Source organism: Globicephala melas, chromosome 9 (genome assembly GCF_963455315.2).
Source record: "Globicephala melas chromosome 9, mGloMel1.2, whole genome shotgun sequence".
Classification (NCBI taxonomy): Eukaryota; Metazoa; Chordata; class Mammalia; order Artiodactyla; family Delphinidae; genus Globicephala; species Globicephala melas.
In genome coordinates, this window is record NC_083322.1 from 73,579,489 (window position 1) to 73,596,035 (window position 16,547).

Genomic DNA, 16,547 nt, shown 5'->3' on the forward strand with positions numbered 1-16,547 from the left:
AACCATGAGTTGAGTCACAAGGCGTATCAGCAAAAAGGAGGGGTGGGGAGGGGAGGAATCTGTCATATCTTTTGATGTTTTAAGTTGCCACCTAAAAGCAGTAGAGGGTTTTGGTTATTTAAATTTTATTATTTAATACTGATACATATAAAATATATAATATATAGAAGTTATAAATCATAATAATAATTTAGACAGGTATCTGCCATTCAAATTATGAACTGAAGGATGACCAGTATTCTTTAATCCACCTTTGTGCTCCTCTCGTTTCTAATTCTGCCTCATCTCCAAAGATAGTCAGTATTTTAAATTTCATCATCACTTCATTACTTTATTTAAAATAGTTTTATCATATATATGCATTTTCCAAAACAATATACTGTTTATTTTTGTCTGATTTGGGACTTTATAAAAATCCATCGTAGCTTATATAGTTAAAAGGGACTTGAATTTTTTTACTCAATATTATGCTTCTAAGACTTAGCTATATTCTTGCTTTTAGCTCTAATTCTTTTCATTTAACTCTAATCTCATTTTTTTCACTGTTATATTCAGTGGTGTGGCTCTTTCTCACTTTATTGAATATTTTTATTGAAGGACATTTAGGTGATTTTCCGATTTTTTGCTATTTCAAGACACGCTGCTATGAATATTAGCATACTGAATACTCATATACGTATCTAAGGGTGCACACAGCAAGGGGTTCTTCAGAGTTTATATTCTGGAGTAGAATAGTTGGGTTCTAGAGAGTGCGCACAGTAAGCTTTAAAAGAAAATGCCACATTGCTTTCCAAAGCTGTACACGTTTACATGCTCACCATAGTAGTTAAGGGTTGTGGAGTCTTCCAGAGAACTGTTAGGAGCTTTCATTCTTCTGCTGTTTTTTTCAATAACACGAAAGATTTGTATATTTAATACTATTAGCTACCTCTTCCTATGAGGAACTATTCCTACCACCTGGGGTTTTTTCCCCACCCCTTTTTTTGAGTGGAAGAAAATGAGGACACTCCAAATTTTAAGAAAAGTTTTATTCATAAAAGTTTTAAAAGTACTTTGGAATAAAATTTGGTATTTTAATGACTGTATTGTTTTTACCTCACAAGAAGTATGTTTAAGCAAAGCAAATGCTTTTTTGTTCCTTCATGTAAGTTTTAAAAGCGAGAGAGGAACTTTTTAAAAATATGTATACATTTGGAACCTATAAGGGGATATAGAAAAAAAAAGATTGGTAGAAATAGGAATTACCTTTCTTTTAATACAGTAAATAAAAACTGGGAGAAAACAATGGAAAACAAAATTAATAGAAACATGTTGATATGGTTTTGTTTGATAATAGAGATGCCCATCGGTAAACAGGAACAGAAAACTATTGACTTTATCTTGATCCCATCCCAGACTAATCTGCATGTTTGTCAGCTTTCTAATAGGTCTTTTCTGTTCTGATCTCGAACAATGAACATCTTACTTGGTTTTGTTTCCATCCCCTTCTATCTTTACATTTCTATGTTACTCTTGGAGATCCCCTGTGGAGTTACAAATATGTTACCCTTTGTATTGTAAAGATAAAATAGCATTGAAAACAAGCAAAAGAAAGAGGAAACAACCCGCAGGGATTGCAAAACTGGTGCATTTACCCAGAATGTCTGTACTGTGTTATCGTCTCCAAGGGCATGTGGAATAACACTTTCATACTCCTGAGAGAAAGCCACATCCCTCAGAAGGTTTTTGGCTATTTATAGTGTTTTTGTTTATTTTAGTTCTCTTTGCTCTGGGGGCCTTTAAAAAAAAAATAAACAGTATTAGTCTATTCTTCCTAATAATGAATGTCTGAGAAGATGCTTGTGATATATACAGCGTAGTCCAAAAGTTGAAGTTCATTAATAATTGGAATGTTGTGGAGTATGAAGTAATGAATACTAATTACTCCTTTCATGTCTGACAGCTCCCTGTGGACCAATACATCAGCCCAGACTTTAATTTGGCTGTAGTAATGGTTTCATCAATAGCACATTAAATCTGTGTTTGAGAAGATATACAGTTGAACCTGACCCACACAGTAGATACCCAGTCATAAAATGACCACAGGCTGACAACAGCTGGGTAATTACAAATAATTAAATCCACCAAACTCCAGATAATCCTAATCTTAAGTAAAATATATCATATGGTATCAATCGACAGAAAACCTATCTGGGAAGTTTTATCAACACGTATTTTTTCCAAAGCAAATTTACTTGCTTACATATTAGAGAAGCTGCTGATCTGTAAAGCATCTTCATAAAATTCTCTCTCTTTAATCTTTCGAATCTCCGCAAATATTACTGAAGTAGTTTTTGAACTTTAATTTTAGCTGGAGTAACCTTACTGCAAGATGTATTTCAGCTTGTTCCTGAGCATATAAATGTTTCTTAAAGACAATTTATACTTCATTCTATATTTAACTTCATATGGTTATTCTTTTAGTAATAGTCTTTTAAGTAGCATTTCCTAGAAAGAAACTTAAAACTAATAGAAATATTAGCTATATGATAGAAATTTCATTTTTATAGAAATAATCAAATGAGAGACAGCATTTTACAGATAGTATTTATTTTATAATGACTAAGTTTCCTGAAGGTTGTGCTAAAATAAATAAGAATTGTTTTAGTTAGCAAGTTTCCAGTTTAACTATGATTATGTCGCTGCTCTTGGAGTTGCTGCCATGCGTTTGTTCTGTAGTTGATTATGGATCTCTTTGAATGAGTTCCTGGGCGAAATTTAAGATAGAACCACGTTAAATTAAACCCCACACTGAATAGAACACGCTCTCTTGAGCTGGAAGCTTAAGAGTTTTTCAATAAACTCTGGAGTGATGTAGTTCTCTCATTATGTCCCTAGGGGTAAGTATATTTTTATTTTCAAGTCAGTTCAAGCCCGCATCTGGTAGAATTCGGCATTCTAGTCTCTCCCAATTTCTAAAGTTGAAAAAACAAAGTTTAATTGCAGAAAAAACCTCCAGCAACCTTGCTGTCCCTAAATTCAATCTAAAAAATTTTAGGTGTAATATTCAGGGTCTACAGGTAGTACATCTTCTCATTCATCTTGCTAACATTGTTTGACTTTATCTGAAAGAAAATATCAAACAGGGCCACAGCTTCATAACCTTTAGATTCTTTTCTTTAAAAAAGCAATTTTCTAAAAAAAGAACAATACAAATGGAACCAGAATTTCATTTGTCATGCTACATTATAATGTTTAAATAAGGATATATTGAAGTACATTTATAAATATATATAATGTGTATGTTTTATACATATAGGCTATATATGTATATCAAAGGGGAAATAAGCTATGATTTTTTTCGCTTTTTTTTTTTCCCTGTTCAGTGGTATCTGGACTCTTGTGACTTTAATCTTTTTTTAAAAAATTCTAATCGAAGTTTGCTTTTATCTTAAGAAGGACGTATTGGTTATATTAACTGCATGAAGCAATGAGCCAACTCATTTCAATTCAGGACTTTCTTTCCTTCCTTTCCTTGAACGTCTGGCCAGCTGTGCAGCTTTGAGCCGAATCCTTTCTTCCGGAGCCGGGTTTGACCACCTCGCTCCGGTCTTCCTGCCGAGGTTGTTAAGTAACCCCATCCCGGCTGCCCGCACGGCACCTGACCCTTCAGCTGTGCGCCCAGCCAGGGCTATTGCAGCTCACAAGTCTAATCTAGAAGCTTTTCATTTGAAACAGCGGGACATGCAGTAAGGGTTTTAGATGTCTATTGAGAAGGTTCTTTGCTTCTCCTGAGTGTGTTTTTTTTCCCCAACTCCTGGAACTATTTTATTTACTTATCTCAAAACCCACCTGCTATCTCTTCACCTTGACCAAGCAGCTCCAGTGAGGCCTGGAGAATGGACTTCCTCCTATTCAGAGAATGTGTTAGCTCTCTGAATCATCCATCCTAGAGGGACAACCTTCAGTATAATAATACAATATTTTCTAAAGTTTCTCGCCAAACTGTGTTGTAAGAAAGGTTTTGCAAATGTTTTTTAAAAATAGCATTTTACTGCAGCCATTCCTAGTACAGACTTGGATCTGCCCCAGAAGCAAGTCCTTATTCTACATTGAATATTGCTACTTTTCCATGTCTGGTTTTACATGGCAATAAAAAATAATGGCAGTTTTGTTCACGTAGTAAGAATATCTGATCACTAGAGAAATTCATGTAGGTTTTTATGATCCAAGACTGAGGGCGTTTTCAACAGTAGCTACACTAAACCTTGAGAACAGTGCCAGTAGAAGTGAAAGACATTTCCTTAGTTTCTAGACATATTTCTCAGAAGTAAGAAATGCAGATTGTAATCTCAGACTTCAGACTCTCATCTTGGTTATTTTGAGATGATGCTGCATCTGTCAACTCACAGAGATTCTGGTTTTCAGGTAAATCTGAGAATTGGGAGAGATGTTCCCCCAAGTCTATCACAGAAATGCTGTGAACATTAGCCAAGAAATTATTTTCAAGTATTTTAAATGTAATTGCATATCCATCCTCCAAAATAGTAATGACCTCCCATGACTTGAAGAAATTACAGATCTTTTCATCCCCATGATAACTTTTGGCTGGATTGTGAATAACCTTTGAAAGAATTTTGAAATTCCCAAGTACCTGATTTTTATGCCAACCTGACACATGGAAAACTAAATTTATAGTCAATTTATAGATGATTGTCTTTGTTATACAATAACTCATTCAACATTACAATAATTCACTGAGCATTTTGGCATACTTCAGTATTATGTTTTCTTTTCCTGAAAGCCAGAAGTTAGAAAACTTCTGTAAGTAAAGTTTTTTACTTTTAAAATTTTATAAATTAAGTAATTCATTTTATGAAAATATCCATCAGAAATTATAGCCCTTGGGTTCAGGCTGGGCACCTCGATAATCAGTGCTAGTCTCTTTTATAAACAAGGACAGCATGTCTAACCAAAGATCAGCTGGGCATGTCCTCTGAGCTGTGTCCTTATATTTTTTTTCTCTGGTGGTCATTGATTGTTACTGAGTCAGTCATATTCTCTCAGTACTCTCCTGTGATCAGTGGTCAGACAGGTCCACAGAGGCCAGGGTTACAAGCTGTCGTCATCAAACAGAGCAAATTACCCTGCAGTGGGATGCAGTGAACTTTATACTAGGAGTCTAGAGACCCAGGTTCCGGTCCCATCTCTGCCACTAAGCTATATGACCTTGCACAAGTCATAAACCCTTAAGGTCCATAAAAAAGAATCCATTGAATGATCTCTAGGGGCCCTTCTGTCTCTAAAATTACAACTCTGCTAGGTGAGACAGAATGTGGACAGCTCACTCTCTGTCCTATCCAATTAAAATATGGTGTTTTTACTGGGAAAACCCATTTTATTTCAGTTGCGAGTTCATATAATCAGTCTGTCGTGTCCAAACCAGCACTTCTCAGCCAGAGAGAAAAGGGGGCAGGAGGAACCCAGTCCCTTGGAGGGATGAGTAAAAACCCTCTGGGAGCAATTCCAGCCCACATTCAGAGACCCCTGCCCCGCTTGCTTCTCACTGCGATGCAGTGTCAGGGGCCCGAGTCCTGTTCCTGGGGGGCGTGGGGCTGGAGGGTGGGTTAAGAACTACAGTTTTTACAGAATAGCTGGAAGAGAGTAGAGGTCCAAGTTTCAGGTTGCCCTTCCCACCTGCTGTTGCTTCTCCTTGGCTTTGAATTTCAAGCGCTCGGAGCTGCCTGCTGTGTTTTCTAGAAGTTACAAACTCTGGACTCCTGTCTTTCACAGAAACAACACAGTGATTGTTTGCTTTTCCCACCCCTCTGGTTAACTCCGTTGTTTTTTGGATCCTTCAAGTCAAGAGAGAGCGCTAGCCGTCAGTTTATTTTTCCCAGATCAGAGATTAACCAAAAATTAACCTAGCAGCAATGACAAAACCCACTGAGTCATTATGTAGTTTTTGCCTTTCATAGATCATAAACACCCCAATTGAGGATAATTTACTATCCCTGGGAAATGTAAACCTATAAAGTAATGTTTCAGAGCAAAATAGAAAACCAGTTTTATAGGCAGATATCCTTCTCTTTGCCATCAGCACGGCAAGTTCCCCGATTAACTGACTCTTCACAGAGAAAGTCAGCTCTGTCCCTCTAGCAGATGGATTTCTGGTTCTCAAACTGGGGTATGTGAATGCCTCAGGGCATATGTAGGTATGCAAGGGAGGTTTAGAACCATAGAACCATCTGTCAGTCACCTTATGGAGTGTGGCTCTAACTGAGATGTTTGGTTTAATACATATTTGATGAGTTAAAAGCTAGTGTCACCTGCACCCACAAGCAAAATTGTCAGAACCTCATGCTCCGTATTGGCCAGTCCCTCACTTTTTTTTCTCGGAAACCTAGAGAGGGAAGCACGCTTAGGTGTAGTGGCTAACTGGAAAAATTGTAACTTGCTGTTACTGGGTAGTCCAGTGGCATTAGCTGCTGTTGCACTGAGAGGAGAGGATGCTGATACCACTAACTGGTGGACCCTCTAGCGTGGCGATGGGCAAGCAGCCTGTCTTGATGTGGCCCAGGAGCTGAGGATGGTTTTAAAGATCTGTCAACAAAGAAGCATATATGGCAGAGACGTATGTGGCTGACAAAGCTTGAAATACTTACTCTCCGGCCATTTACAGAAAGAATTCTCCAACTCCTCTACAGGGATTTCTCCATGAGGCCTGAACACCTCTGACTTTCAAATGTGTTAGTCATCTGGGTTTTTTTTTTTTTTAACTTTTTATTTTACGTTGGAGTACAGTTGATTTACAATGTTGTGTTAGTTTCAGGTGTACAGCAAAGTGATTCAGTTATACAGATACATGTATCTATGCTTTTTCAGATTCTTTTCCCAGTTAGGTTCTTACGGAGTATTGAGCAGAGTTCCCTGTGCTGTACAGTAGAATATGTTAGCCTTCTTGCTAGGGGCTTGTTTTGATTCTCAAGTACCCTCTCCATCCCCACCCACTACACACACCTCAAATCTGAATTGCGTACCGCAGTTCCTAACCCTGCCACAGTGAGCTGTCCCATTAGACAACAGTAATGAAAATACTGGACTTGATTCATTCAGTGTTCATTTAAATGTACATTTTTCAAGTGAAAAAATGTTTAAATTCCTTTTTCATCTGGGGATAGAGGTTAGTGGTTAAAAAATGAAGTTTATGAGATGTGAATCAAAACCCAGTGAAAATTCATAAGCAAATTCAGTGTGAAATCACAGAAGGTCGTGATAGACCTGGCATTTCTCAGAGTCACTACACGAGGGAGGAATGAATTCAAACCAAGATGGAGCAGTAGTCAGAAAATCACAAGACGACGTACACAGAGGTTTATTTTAAAGTATGAGTTTTGTTATTGTGGAGATGTAAATGAGTATAAACTTTGGAATGGCTTATGTGTGAGAACCCCAGGCAGTAATTACATGAAACCATCACTCTTGAAATTTCCATTAAGAGCCAATCATGAAAGTCTTGAAATCTAGGCCAATAGTAATATAGTGAATGACACTAGCAAAGAAAGATTTTCTCAAAGCTATTTGCAAGATCAATTTTGGAAACCCTTGGACAGGGAAGCTCCATTAATGGGAGAAATTTTGATGGTGCTGTCAACGTAGATATGGTTGAATATGTCTTCAGTCAAAAAGAAGCAGATTGACTAAGAAAGGTGTCCTTATCGATTAAGACCATCCTGTAACACACCTCACTAGGCTCAAAAGTGAAGACTGAACCTCTGAGAAACTGTAATTAGCATGGTTACTTACCTTACAGATTGATAAAAGCTCAAATGTAAGTGACTGACCTTTTGTTAGATTGTTGTTCATTTTTGTTCACTTTTGGTAACACCATTATGGAGGTGTAATTCACATACCATACAACTTAATCATTTAAAGTGGGCAATTCAGTGGATTTTAGTGTATTCACAGCATTGAGCAGTCATTACCACAATCAATTTTAGAATTGAAATCCCTAGGCAACCACTAATCTGATTTCCATCTCTATTGATCTACCCCTTCTGGACATTTCAAATAAATAGAATCATACAATATGTGGACTTAGATGTGATTGACTTCTTTCACTTGTTTTCAAGGTTCATCTGTGTAGCACGTGTCAGTACTTCCTTCCTTTTTATGGCTGAGTAATATTCCTTTGTTTGGATATAACACAATTTGTTTATCCATTCATGAGTTTACAGACAGTGGGTTGTTTCTACCTTTTGGTAATTGTGAATAATGCAGCTGTGAACAATTGTGTACAAATTATGTAGGGACATATGCTTCCCATTCTTTTGAGCATGTACCTAGGAGTAGAATCACTGGGTTACATGGTAACTCTATGTTTAAGATGGTGAGAAACTGAAAACTGGTTTTCAAATTGGTTGCACCATTTTACATTTCCATCAGAAATGTATGAGGGTTCTAATTTTTCTATATCCTCACCAATACTTGTCAGTGTTTTTTTTTTTTATAACCATCTAGTGGGTGTGAACTGGCACCTTACTGTGGCTTTGATTCGCATTTCCCTGATGACTAATGATGCTGAATATCTTTTCAGGTGCTTATTGGACATTTGTAGATCTTCTTTGGAGAAGTATCTATTCAGATCCTTTGCCTTTCTTTTAATTGGGCAGATCTTTGATCTTTATATGACCGGACATTGTAGGCACTTAATACATATTTTTTTTTTTTTTTTTTTTTTGCGGTATGCGGGCCTCTCACTGTTGCGGCCTCTCCCGTTGCGAAGCACAGGCTCCGGACGCGCAGGCCCAGCAGCCATGGCTCACGGGCCCAGCCGCTCCGCTGCACGTGGGATCCTCCCAGACCGGGGCACGAACCCGTGTCCCCTGCATCGGCAGGCGGACTCTCAACCACTGCGCCACCAGGGAAGCCCCATATTTATTTATTGAACTGGATAAGTAAAAGAATAAATGAATCGGTATGTAAAATATTGTAGTCATATACCTATTATGAGAGAGTAAGTAATAATGTTAGAGGAAAGACCATGCTTGTTTTGGTAACGCTTATAAGCCCTAGTGTCTAGAAGACTCTCTGACAGGCTGGCACTGTGTAGGTGTTCAGTAACTGCTTGCTGAGTGAGTGAATATTTGGTTGCAATATGTTTCATGATAAAAAGAAATAACTGAAGAAATTATAAGGTAATGATTATCTTAATGAGCATATCAACTGGAAGATATGTGCAAAAGTGTTAACTAGCAGCCACTCCTTGGTTCACTTTTAACAATTGGCCTGTAGTTCATTTATCTCTTGCTGTTCTCAGTGTTTCACTTTAACGGTGATGTGAATACCCTTTTTTTGATCGTTTTTTTTTTTTAAAGGGAAGTATGTATTATACAGATATACTGGCTTAGAAGAAGGTTGACACCTGAATTAAGCTTTTTTCCTTCTGGAACAAAATTAAACACTAGGAAGTCCTAAGTGAAAACAAACCAAAACTTGAAGACTTCACCATTCAACTTAATAAAAAAAAGGCTTCCAAAGTAGCTTGTTGGGAAGATTTTTTCAAGCTTGGACACTTAACCAAAAACTGTGAAAGATTTTTTTTTAATTTTATTGAAGTATAGTTGATTTACAATGTTGTGTTAATTTCTGCTGTAGAGCAGAGTGATTGAGTTATACATATATATTCTTTTTCATATTCTTTTCCATTATGGTTTATCAGAGGATATTGAATATAGTTTCCTGTGCTATGCAGTAGGACCTTGCTGTTTATCCGTTTTAAATGTAATAGTTTGCATCTACTAACCCCAAACTCCCAGTCCATCCCTCTCCCTCCCCACCATCCCCTTGACAACCACAAGTCTGTTCTCTATGTCTGTGAGTCTGTTTCTGTTTTGTAGATAGGTTCATTTGTGCCATATTTTAGATTCCACATATAAATGATATCATGTGGTATTTGTCTTTCTCTTTTTGACTTACTTCACTTAGTATGATCATCTCTAGTTGCATCCATTTTACCGCAAATGGCATTATTTTGTTCTTTTTTATGGCTGAGTAGTTTTCCACTGTATGTATGTACCACCTCTTCTTTATCCATTCATCTGTCGATGAACACTTAAGTTGTTTCCATGCCTTGGCTGTTGTGAATAGTGCTGCTATGAACATAGGGTTGCATGTATCTTTTTGAATTATAGTTTCATTCAGGTATATGCCCAGAAGTGGGATTGCTGGATCATACGGTAGTTCTATTTTTAGTTTTCTGAGGAACCTCCATACTGTTTTGTATAGTAGCTGCACCAACTTACATTCCCACCAACAGTGCTGGAGGTTTCCCTTTTCTCCACATCCTCTCCAGCACTTGTTATTTGTAGACTTTTTAATGATGGCCATTCTGACGATGAGAGGTGGTACCTCATTGTAGTTTTGATGTGCATATCTCTAATAATTAGTGATGCTGAACATCTTTTCATGTGCCTACTGGCCATCTGTATGTCTTCTTTGAAGAAATGTCTATTAAGGTCTTCTGCCCATTTTTCGATTGGGTTGTTTGGTTTTTTGTTGTTGTTGCTGAGTTGTATGAGCTGTTTGTATATTTTGGAGATTAAGCCCTTGTCTGTTGCATCGTTTGCAAATAGTTTCTCCCATTCTATAGGTTTTTTTTTCTTTCATTGTTTTTAATGGTTTTCTTTGTTGTGCAACAGTTGTAAGTTTGATTAGGTCCTAGTGGTTTATTTTTGTTTTTATTTCTGTTGTCTTGGCTGACTGACCTAAGAAAACTTTGGTATGATTTATGTCAGAGAATGTTTTGCCTATGTTCTCTTCTAGGAATTTTGTGGTGTCTTGTTTTATATTTAAGTCTTGAAGCCATTTGGAGTTTATTTTTGTGTATAGTGTGAGGGTGTGTTCTAGCTTCATTGATTTACACGCAGCTGTCCAGCTTTCCCAACACCACTTGCTGAAGAGCCTGTCTTTTCCACATTGTATATTCTTGCCTCCTTTGTCGAAGATTAATTGTCCATAGGTTTGTGGAGAACTGTGAAAGTTTTTGTTGAAATATAGGATCACTACAATGGAAACAAAAGTTGAGAAATGGATGTAGACACTAGGTCATGAATCTGATCAATCTTTTGAGATTCTTAGCTGTGACGATGAAAGCTTCAGTGACTCAGTGATTTAGTGATGAAAGCTTCAGCGATTTAAAAAAACTCTGATTTTTAAATAATCTTTACACACTAAAATTGTTTTATAAAAATCTCCCTAGTCAAATAGAGTGGCCAGTGTATCAGGTACCCTTTCCTCACTGTTTGATGCAAGAGACTTCATCTCAGAGCAAGACACAGTTATGAAACATCCACCAACAGCAGCCTAAGATATTATCACATTAGGGCATTCTGAGTATCTCTCCTCAAGTTTAAAAAGAGTTATTGCAAATATTGTGACATTTTAGTAAAGAGGATTCAGCATTGCCTGAATGCTGAACTTACTATACAGTGTCTTTCTTTTGAATTGATCCAATTTACCAAAGTTGATAAACTTAGGAAGGTAACCTCTCTCCCGTAAGTCAGTGAGATAAGCAGTCACTTTTTTCCCTCATGATTATTTAAAACACTATATTTAAATTAAAAACAATATGGGCTTTGGGTAACATTCTTATCATTGTCATGATGATACCTCTATAATGAAAATATACACTAAATAGGGAAGCATTCAGAATTTTAGTAAGTATTTAAGGTAAAATAGGAGACTGAGAAGATACTCCTTGCTTCAGCCATGCTCCCAGGGTCCTTAGATGAATTTTCACTCCAACGCAGTTCAGGCCACTTTGATGGAAGAATTTGAGAAGTTCCAGAGTTCATGGGTTCTGTCTGTCTGATGCCTGAGTGTAAAAATAACTTCCCCTTGGCTAGAGCCTCATAGCAGGTTCCTGGCAGGAAAAAGACCACAAAGTAGGCTGGAATTGTTTGATAGAGTTAACATAGTGACTATTTACAAAAAGAATTTGCAGGGTAAAGGGACCCCAGTAGAGGTGTTAAGGCTACATAGGATTTGCAGCAGCGGGAAGCCCTTACTGACTGTAGGCCTGAAGGTATTACCAGGTCCTCTAAGCAGAGCTATGGAACGGGTCATAGCAGGACATAGCCTTCACCAGACCACGGCCCTGAAGCTGGCAAGATCCTCTGGACCTCTCTCTCCTCCTGTACTGCTGTCTCCCACCAGTTCTTCCATTGGCCAAGCCCATCCAAAACCCGGAGGGCAAGGGAGCCCAGGTGATAACATCTTTAGGGATTAGCTACCAGCATCTGAGGTAGAGAAAAATCAGGCCCTCCCCTCGGCGGGGGAGACCGCATTCATTCATAGCTTTGCTTGCAATTACAGGAACCACATCTATCTAGGTGAAGGAAAACAGAGACTATTAGAAGGCTGCAGGGTGCCATGGCAACTGAGGGGAAGATGCAGCCAGGCTTCAAGGAAGAGGGGACCTGGAAGCCCAGAACATGCTTCCTTTGTGTTACTCTTTCATCTGAATACTGGTTTACTTCTTCTTTTCTGGGCAACCAGGACGGTCTTTCTCTGCTGCTTGGTTCACCAGCAAGACAGAGTGACTTCAACACGAGCTTAGAGATTCCAGTTCCAACTCTCCCTTCTCTCTGTCCCAATACTAAATTCCAGGAAAGGTTACTCCTGTTGGAACAGCTCAGATGAAGTACCTGCTCCTGGGTCCCCGTGGCCAGAGCAACAGGGACACAAAAAGAAGCATGGTCGCTGAGAGCCCACCCCTGTGTGAGACGGAGCTTGCAAGGATGCTGTCCATGCATCCCACACAACAGGCTTCCTAAACTTTGCTTCTGAGCCAGTGCCAAAAGTATTAAAACTGGGTAAAGTGCCCAAGGAATTTGTATGTTTTTTATTTTTATTGCAAATTTTTTTTTGTTACCATTACTCATAGTCACATGACGGGGGCTTAGAAAAAAGAATCACTTCTGCCTAATTTTAAGTGGCTTAAATTAAGCATATTTAAGGACAAGTCTATGTGTATTTTTCATATACATAAATTTTACGTGTGTATGTATATATACACACATATATATGTATAGACACACATAAATGCATACATACTCATTTTAGTTTATCCTTAAAGAATAACAATGTTTAATATAAGATTAATCACAGAAAGCATAATATAGTAAATAAAGCTAGTATTTGTTGTTATAGATTCTTTATATGATTTATTGTGTTTAACTGTTACAGTGACACTATGAGGTGAGTACTACTATTATCACTGTTTTCCACGTAAGGAAACTTAATCATATAGAGTTTCGTGGATCATTTCTATTCCTCCTCTTACACTTTAGGGAAACAGAGAGTAGATGAAGAATCATAAATCACCTGGTTTTATGGCCTGTATACATTACTAGAATACAGGAATGGAGTGACACCTTCATATCAGTTATGGTGCCTGAGAGTCTCCTGACTGTCTTTGTTATGCCCCCTTTAGGTACATCAAGATTGGGGATAAAGAGTGTGAATTTAACCACAGCTTTCGTCTTATCCTTCACACGAAACTGGCAAATCCTCACTATAAGCCAGAATTGCAAGCTCAGACAACCCTCCTCAATTTCACGGTCACAGAAGATGGTCTGGAAGCCCAGCTGCTGGCAGAGGTTGTCAGTATTGAAAGGCCAGATTTGGAGAAACTTAAGGTAAAAATTGTGAAATCATTCCCCCAACACTTATTCAGTGCACAGATTATAGTGCCAGACACCGGAGTGTAAGATGGGATGCCTGCCCTCCAGGATCTTTCAGTCTAATTGAGAAAACTGAGGGTGTATCTGAACAGTCAAGTAGCAGCTCAAGGGTACTTCTGATAAGTAGTTAGGATTGTGCCACAGGAGGTGGGCTAGTTGTAGGTCTTGTTTGATGCAGGGGACTAGGGCAGGCAAAGACGCATACTAGTCATGGAAAGCAGGGCTAGAGAAGCAAGCACGTGCCCTGGAAGGTTAGAAGGAAGAGAGGGATTTCCTTCCCTCTGCCCAGGGTAGAGAGCTATCTCTTCCTCTGATCAGGGTAGAGAGGGCTCTCTTTCTCTCTGCCCAGGTTATAGAGGAATGTTCCCCAGGCTTCCTCTCCCCAGGTGATTGCCTGGGCCCCTGGGAGTTTTGAACTCTCAAGCTCTGCCTCCAGGAATTAGCCGATTACTACTTAAATGTTCCGGAGAACCCGCGATTGTCTGGATCCTCCCATCTCTGTAGTTTTCAGGGTGGCAGTTGCCCCGTGACCTCAGTTCTCTGATGGGTAAGTAAGGGCTGTTATGTTTAGCTTTTTTCCTGTGTAAGGATGGAAATAATGACTTTTCTGTCTTTCAATTTGAAGCAGAAACCAGAATTTTCTTCCTGTAGGTTAAATGAATGATATATGGTCATGCTCTGGACCCTGGAATGCAACCAGCTCTTACCATGCCTTCTGAATGTTTTTTTAAAGAATTAAAAAAAGTTTTGATTAGTACAATTTTAATGCTACGTGTGTTTCATCATATATGATTCCATGAAATTGATGATTAAGGAAACTCTGCTTAAAAACATGAATTTAATCACCTTTCTCACATTTTGCTTGGTTTGCCTTAGTTGGTTTTGACAAAGCACCAAAATGACTTTAAGATAGAGCTGAAGTATCTGGAGGACGACCTCCTTCTGCGTCTCTCTGAGGCAGAGGGGAGCTTTCTAGATGACACCAAACTGGTGGAGAGCCTGGAGAGAGCAAAGGCCACCGCGGCAGAGGTAGAGTGCAAGGTAGGAAAAGGCAAAGGCTGCCTGGCGGGGTTTAATGCTCTATTTGAATGAAGTGCTCGGGGTGAAAATGTAATCCAACTTGGCCGTTCTCTAAGAGTACTGACACTTCGTGGAATTCAGGTCTTTTCATAAACTGCCCTTAAAAAGTGGACTGTGTGGGATTCTGAATGGAGATAGAGGTGGTTGAACTTGTGCTTCTCCTAACGCAGGAAAGATCCAATCTTTCAGATTAGACTCTGTCAGGCTGTTATTTTTTTCCTGAGTGACTAAATTTGAAGAAAATTGGGCCCTGCTGGCTTATGTAGTCTAAAACCTTAAAAGGCTTAGCCTCCCTTGGGAAACCGACATCCTACAGTCTCACCACAGGCTTCCTGGTCTATTGTACATTTTAGAGAAATACTTAGAGTTGAAGTTTTGTTTACAGGCCTTCAGTGCTGGGAGACTGAGCCAGGGGTGATCTCCTGCTGCTCTCAAATGCGTTATTCCCCCAGGAAAGTGACATTTCCTAAAAGCTAGAAAAAAATGTTCATTTAGTCAACTTCCTGCTGAATGTCCAACATGTGTCCCAGTGTGCCTTCTGCATGCACTTTGGACGTTCACAAATGGCCACTAGCCCTTAAAATGCTGATGTTTCAAAATGAGAGGAACCCTCATTTGCTTTCTGGAGTATCCTCATTACTAAGTAATCTATTAATTAACCCAGCCAAGGCTGTGTCACCACACATCCAATATATTTGTCTTAGTTTAAGCGAGGAAATGGAATCCCAGGTTACTCTATCCTTTTAAGTAAGTGAATTCCAGGTGGCTGCTAAATGGTAAAGATTAGAGCAATTAAGTAAATTAGGTCTTAGCTTTGAAGTTAACTTCTCACCGTCTCTTAAAATGTCTCTTCCTATCTTCCTAATATATTGCCATTTTGGGACTTCCCTCTCTCCTCTACATTTTCTTTATTTTCTTTTACATACAAGTATGATGAATCAAGCCTATAAAAAAAAGGTTGGACATGGGCTTCCCTGGTGGCGCAGTGGTTGGGAGTCCGCCTGCCGATGCAGGGGACACAGGTTCGTGCCCCGGTCCGGGAGGGTCCCGCATGCCGCGGAGCAGCTGGGCCCGTGAGCCATGGCCGCTGGGCATGTGCGTCCGGAGCCTGTGCTCCACGGTGGGAGGGGCCACAGCAGTGAGAGGGCCATGTACCGCCAAAAAAAAAAAAAAAAGGTTGGACAAATACTGTATCTTATAAAGCCGTAGGACCAGCAGTAATCCTAGACAGAAGAGATTTGTGTCTTGAATAAAAATGAATATGTTAGTTGATGATGGTGTGCGTGTTTAATTATCACTCTGAATGTACCCAGAGGCTAATACAAAGATAAACTAAATGGAACTATATGAGCATATGGATGAGCTGGTGCAAAGTCAGAAGTAGGCAGTCACGAGTCTTTCTATAAAGGCTTTTTAGTAAGCACGGCTGTTGGATATTTTACTGACCTTGGCTGCTTTTGTATACCTTGTTGACTAATAAAGTTATTGGCATTGAATTGACCCAGCGGACTTTGCAGAGCTATCCCTGGGAGGTGATATAGCTGGGTTATTAACCCCCGAAAGAGAGAGGGGAGGCGGGAAGGTGACATTACTCAGAATAAATTCTGTAGAACCAAAAACAATCAGGTTTGTTTACTCTGTAATCATTAACACAGCTAGAGTTATGTCCATTCTCACTTAAAACTCAGCTTATAAAAAGATTACTTTAAAATATGAATTTTATGATTTTAGAAAAGCCCAAGC

At 38.9% G+C, this 16,547-nt stretch overlaps 1 protein-coding gene across 1 annotated transcript in view; it reads left to right on the plus strand.

Annotated features, from left to right (window-relative positions):
- Positions 1 to 16,547, plus strand: part of DNAH11 (dynein axonemal heavy chain 11) — a 315,096-nt gene that overhangs the window by 254,989 nt on the left and 43,560 nt on the right. Inside the window, 2 exon segments of the mRNA XM_060305020.1 lie at positions 13,475 to 13,679; positions 14,601 to 14,765. Of these exon segments, the coding sequence (XP_060161003.1) occupies positions 13,475 to 13,679; positions 14,601 to 14,765 (370 nt within the window).